The sequence below is a fragment of the Monoraphidium neglectum genome, assembly GCF_000611645.1.
Source record: "Monoraphidium neglectum strain SAG 48.87 unplaced genomic scaffold scaffold03086, whole genome shotgun sequence".
Taxonomy (NCBI): domain Eukaryota; kingdom Viridiplantae; phylum Chlorophyta; class Chlorophyceae; order Sphaeropleales; family Selenastraceae; genus Monoraphidium; species Monoraphidium neglectum.
Genome location: NW_014010542.1, coordinates 1458 through 7657, shown reverse-complemented (window position 1 = coordinate 7657; position 6200 = coordinate 1458). Strand labels below are relative to the sequence as shown.

At 63.6% G+C, this 6200-nt stretch overlaps 1 protein-coding gene across 1 annotated transcript; it reads right to left on the bottom strand.

The window, feature by feature from the left end:
• Window positions 1-1395: 1395 nt before the first annotated feature.
• On the bottom strand, window positions 1396-5457 carry MNEG_12138 (hypothetical protein; the record flags this gene model as incomplete). The annotated part of the gene is made up of 9 exons (XM_014039390.1): window positions 1396-1605; window positions 1835-1917; window positions 2277-2443; window positions 2664-3374; window positions 3678-3835; window positions 4100-4320; window positions 4538-4682; window positions 4961-5020; window positions 5313-5457. Coding segments are annotated over 9 exons (1900 nt in total), but the record flags the coding sequence as incomplete, so codon positions are not given.
• Between the last annotated feature and the right edge of the window lie 743 nt (window positions 5458-6200).

The following is a 6200-nucleotide window of genomic DNA, read 5'->3' as shown; positions in this document are numbered from 1 at the left end:
AACCTGTTCTAGCCGTAAACTTCTTATTTGTCCAAATATGGCTCTAGGGCCTTTGAACATTTTGAAACCACCCAACAACTATAATCTGAGTGTGTAATACTGCTGGGACTCCCAGTCACAAAGGCGGGCCTCGTGCATCAACCACGCGGTGAACGCCCGGATGAGGGAAGGGTGGGAGGGATAGGGGCAGCCCGGAGGCATGCGGCTCGCGCGGGCACAGGCGTGCTTACGATGGGGACCCTCCGACGCGCGGCGGCGAGGGTGCAGGCGGGGCCACAGGCGCCGAGTTGCGCACGAGTAGCCGCCTGCTGCGTGGGCGCCGGAGAAGGACCCTTCTGAAATGCAGATGTCACGAGATGCACATTCAGCAGGAAAAACGGCCTGGAGGCTGCCCATGAGGGGGTAGCGATCACTGAAAGGGGGGTAAGGAGGAGCCATGAGTTTAAGGGACTCAGACATGGATCTGACCACCTGCAGGCCTTCTGTGATGAGGGTTGACCCAGGTTTGACCAAGTGGGAGGCCACAGACAGTTGAGGCGCTGTTGTGGACTTCGTTTTGTCTGGCTGCTGCCAACGTCAGCACTGTTTCGGCAAGTGAAGGCGTGTTACGGCGCCAGCGCTGCAGACCGAGCGCTCGGCCAACTTTCAACTGCAGTCCGCAAACGCGCTAAACATTTTGACTGACGTGCAGCAGAGTGCTCCGCCCAAGCGGCGAAACGGTGCTGCGGCAGATTGAGTGGTCGTCTGTGGTGCTGTCGCAGGGCTGCAGCAGAGATCACGTCCGGCAGTAGGACCCAGCAACTTATGGAAGGCCTGGGTGCACGACTGAGGAGCTGCGCCTGCACTTCTGAAGCTGCCCAACACCCTGTGCCCGCAAATTGCACCTCCTTAGCAATACGCTCTTCAAAAAAAACGAGTCAAACGGATTACTTGTAATCTTACAACTTTTACCTCAAGTGATCGGAATTCACATCAGCCGCGATTAAGCGCATGCTCCAGCCGGCTGCCGCCCATGCGTTGATGCCGCATAGCGCACTGCCTTTCTGCCCGGGAGCTAAGCGGCCGCCGTCAGCGGGCGACGCCATGTATTCGGCACGCAATCATGGTGAAAATTGGATTGCGTTCCAGAATGGATGAAGGTATGATGGATGGAGTTGCTATTCAAACCGCTGCAGACAAACAACAGCGCGCAGGCGTCAACCAGCATCGCGGCAAGTCGATGGCACCGGTGCCTGCCCAGATTGGCCGCAGCAGACCCAAGATATGATGTCAGGATCCAAAAGTGCATGCCACTTGCGTTTCAAATACGACCGGCCAGAGCAACACCTGCAAAGACAGCGTCAAAGAGACCAAATCTGCCCATGCGAAGCCCCCCAAATCGGCTGTATTGCCCGCTCAAATCCCAAGCCCCGCCGGGGCCGCAGCCCCGGCCGCGCTCAGCTGCTGCAGCGCGAGCTTCACGCAGGGATCCTGCCGCAGCGCGTCCACTCGGCTGCCGCCCGCGGCGCCGGGCTCGAAGCGCTCGCGGACCACCACGGGCGGGCGGCAGGAGACGTCTGGTCGGATGCCGGACTTTTGGATCTCTTCGCCTTTGGGCGTCAGAAGCTGCCCGGTGCGAAATCGGGTGCGGCGGCGAGTGGGCGCGGGTGGGAGGGGCAAGATCGCATCCACGGGCTGACAGCACCGGGAGATGCGACAAGGCGCATGGCAGCATCGCTGGGCCTAGGTTGCATTTGCGCTTTCAAGACAACGTTGGTGCACCACCACGGCACGGCAAAGCCAACTCACGCAATGGAAAAAACTCAACATGAAAGCCCACCCGAGCCCAGCCCACCTTTAAGCTTGACACCAGCAGTGTCCAGTCGCCCTTGAGCTGCACCACCCTCTGGCTCAGCCCCTTGCCAAACGTGCGCTCGCCTGCACGTGCACAGGTGAGGTGCGTGCATCCGGCGTTCATGCACATCCGGCACCCTGGATGTGCATCTGCATGCCCGCAAACGCTGATCGTGCAAGATCACGTTGCCTCCACCATCCGTCCAAAATTGGTCAAGCTTCATGTCCTCAATTCCAAGCTCAAACATTCGCTCGTCATGGCCGCCGTGAGCTGCAGTCGATTGCAGGTGGACCTAGCTCAACTCAAAGCCTGCTAATGATGAGCCCATGGTCGTCCCCCTTGAAAAACGTTGGTCAACTCCTTGGTCAACCCTTGGTCAACCCCTTGGTCAACCCTTTGGTCAACCCTTGATCGAGCTTTGGTCAAGGACCAAGCGACCCACCGATGAGCTTGGAACCGGGGTAGGAGTCTCTCAGCGCGCCGGCCAGCAGCTCTCCGGTGGAGGCCGTGCGGCCGTTGACCAGCACGGCCAGCGGAAGGCGGTCGGGCAGCAGGGGGTGGGTCTCTGTGAGCACCACGGGCTCCTCCACCCCAGCGCGGTCGACGACCCTGCGGGTGGGTTTGCAAAAAAGGCGAGGCAGGCGGCGTCATACAAGCCTGGAAAACGTCAGAACGGGCGCTATGCAGGGCGGCGTTGTAGTACGAATGGGCGCCTCTACATATAAGTAAGGTGAAGTGCACGACTGCCTGCCCCCTCTGGGGCACAAGCTCGCGCGCAACAGCCCCCTTGCAAGCCGGCAGCCTGAGGGGAATGAGACGAGCCGCTCACACAGCCAGCAGGGACCCTGGCTGCAGGAAGTCGCGAGCCGCCTCGACCCCGGCCTGAACGTCACCCCCAGGGTTGTCACGCAAGTCGAGGATCAGCCCCCTCAGGCCCCCGCCGCCGCTGCCGCCGCTGCTACTCCTGCCGCCGCTGCCGCTGCTGCTGCCGAGGCCGCCGTCGATGCCGCTGCTGCTGCTGTTGCTGCCGCTGTCACTTCCGGCGGCTGCCGCCGCTAGCTCCTTCAGAGCCCGGTCCAGCTGCTCTGGCGCCGTGGCTGAGAACACCACAATCTTGACGTACCCGATGCCGCCCCCGTCGCTGCCGCGTATGATCCCAGCACCACCGCCGCCGGCGCCGCCGCCGCCGTCGCCGCCCCGTGCCTCCGTTGGCCCTGCCGCCGCCGTCGCGACGCCGCCGAGCCGCGTCGGCCCGTCTGCGGCGGACCGCGCACGGCTCGACGCCCCAAAGGAGCCGGAGGCACGAGAGGATGCGCCGCCGCTGGTGATGCCGGCGCCTGCGCGCTGGTCCCCGCCAGGCAGCAGGGCAAACTGGACCGGCACGAACTCGATCGGCGCCGGCTCCAGCCGCGCGGTGAAGAACGTCCCCAGGCCCGGCACCGCGCCGCCGCTGCTGCTGCCGCTGCTGCCGCCGCTGCCGCTGCTGGTGCTGCGTCGAAATTTGAGGTCTGCCTGCTGCTGTAGCAGCGGATAAACGTCCCTGAAGTTGAGGGGGCGGCCGAAAGCAGCCGAGGCGAGGGGGGGTGGTGGGTGGGTGTCAAGGTGTGGTGGTGTGGGGCCCGGCGATGACTCAAGCTCTGATTACAGACATCAGCAGCGCTCCGCATCGCCACCTGCAATGAGCAACGGGCCCGCCGAAACTGCCCGTCTACAATCATCACAACCATTACTCATACAAGCGGCGCAGCTGAGTGCTGACTCTGCTCACATCCTGCTCGCGCACTGCCGCCGCTGCTGCTGCTGCCCCTCGTCTGTGCCCATGCATCTGAAGCAAGCATCTCACCCCGGCGTCGCGCCGCGCTTGACTGGGGCCCCGTTGACGGCCACGAGCTCATCGCCCTCTCTCACGCCCGCGCGCGCGGCCGCGCCGCCGTCCACCACGAAAGAGACCGACAGGCCGCCGGTCTTCGAGGGAGCGAGGCCGAGACCCACGGAGAGCACCTGGGGAACAGCGGCGGCAGCGGGCGGCGAGCGGCGGTAGGGTTCAAGAGGGCTCGGGCTGCGGAAGGCGTGGTTGCGCAGGGAGCCGACGGTCTGGCTGCCGCTTCCACCCTGATGTCGCGCAAGGCGCAAACCGCCTTTTCTCACTGCACACCAAAAGCCCTGACCAGTGCCCAGTTGAGGATGTCCAAACAGCAAAATCAGGCGTGAAGTGCTGAGTCCGGCCTAAACACGAATCAAATAGTAAGTGACGCGCCCGCCGACCTTCCCCTCCTCCTCTGCGGCAAACGCCGCCGCCTGCCGCGGCGGCAGCGCACGCGTGAACGGGTCGCCCAGCGACGCCAGCAGCTGCGCCAGCTGCGCGTCGACGTCCTCGGGGGAAGCTGCCGAGAAGCTGGCCGCGAGGGCGTCCTGCAGGCGGGCTCGGTACTTGGCGGGGCCCTGGTTGTTGAGGGTCGGGTCCACGTGCAGGGCGCTGGTGTAGGCTGCGGGGGGTTTTGGGGGGGTACAAATAGAGGGCGCCGCGCGGGGTACGTGTGTTGCGTCCTGGCTGGCGCGGTGCACCAGAGGGAAGGGGATGTGCGCCTGGGCCGCGTGCATCGGGGCGCCGCGGGATTGGGGCTTCAAGGGTGGTCGAGCGAGAGCCGCTGTGCGCGCAGCCGCGCGGGGTCTGATAGGTGATTGAGAGAGCGTGCACTCAACCAGCCACATGGGCTGACACTTCTCTGATGCTGCCTCTGTGCTGTCGCTGCTGCTGCTGTTGCTGCTGTTGCTGCTGCTGCTGCTGCTGCTGCTGCTGCTGCTGCTGCTGCTGCTGCTGCTGCTTCTGCTGCTGGAGCTGCTGCTGCTATTGCTCGCGTCACTATTCTAGCTGCTCTCGCTGCTGCCGTCGCTGTCGCCGCTGCTGCTTTCGCCGTTGCTGCTGCTGTTGCTCCCCTCGCTGTTTTTGCTTCTGTGGTGCTGCTCTTGCTGCTCTTGCTGCTCTTGCTGCTCTTGCTGCTCTTGCTGCTCTTGCTGCTCTTGCTGCTGTTGCTGCTGTTGCTGCTGCCGCTGCCTCCGCTGCAGCCGCTGCTGCTGATGCCCCCAGCCCCACCCCAGCAGCGAGCCCTCACCCCAGGCTTCCACAAGCCGCTCCTGGGCGGCCCTGATTTGGGGGTCCGCAGACGCCTTGAAGCGGATGGTGACCTGGGCAAGATTTGAAGATGTCGTGTGGTGTGGTGCTATATGACACGACGCGATGCGGCGGCTGGTGCTGCGGGTCGGCCGTCGGACGGGGCTGCTAGGGGGCCGGCAGAGTTGCAGGTGGCGGTGCTGGGCCCGGGAAAAGCGGGCCTTGATCCCGATCGCTTGAGGTGACATTCCATGCATCCTTCAAGGACCAATTGGATGAAATCAGCAGTGTTGTCAATCTCACGCGGCGCAGCCGGGCCACAAGGTGAATTGAGTGGAAGTCGCGGGGGCATGACGCGGCGCGCACCTCTTCTGCAGGCGCCGGTGGCGCCGCAATGATGGCCAAGCTGCACGCGCCCGCTAGCAGCTGGCGGCCCAGCGATCTCAAGCGCTCGCCGCCGTCGGACAGCTGGCTGCCCTGCCCGTCCGTTGCACCATGCTGCTGTTCCGACCTGCATGCATGACTCGTGACGGCTGGCCTGCAGACGCGCGCTGGAGTGCACGTGCGGCGGCGGCGGATCGTCACATTCGCACGTGCCACACGGTCTGCGTGGCGTTGCTGCGCACGACCCTGAGCGTGGGGTCCGCCTGCCATATGCATGCGACTTAAATGATCTAAGCGCTCGTTATAAGAGAAAAGGACGTCAAAATGTGGGCAAGTGCCGTCGAGGTCACTGGTCGCCACACGGTGCTGCCGGAGGGATGATGTTGACGCTGAATTGTCGAAAGAATGGACCATATGTTGCCTGAATGCACGAACAGGAAGTCACCAGGGCGCGCCATATTACAGGCGATTGCGCAACCGCCCGCCGCGCCACATGAGGACGGACGCGTGACGAATGGGCAAGCCTCCTGCCCTAGTGCCCTGTCTGCTGCCCAGAGGATTATGATCGTGACAATGTTGCTGCCTCTCAATAAACTGTAATGATGCGCGAGCATTACAGCAATACGTGGGATGAAGTACAGACTGGCAGGCTCGGACGTCCACTGCCAGGCCCCGCCAACACGAGGAAGGGTGGGCCCTTCCCCAGAAGGTCGCAAAAACGGGGGAGCAATCAAATACATAGCATCAACTGCATGGAGCAAAAGGGTGGTCAATCACAGCCAATGCGGCGGAGATCCCCCTACCTAGGCCACGCGGCACGCCACCTCCTGCGGCGGCCCGTCCTCCCAGTCCTCGTCCCCCTCGCCCCGC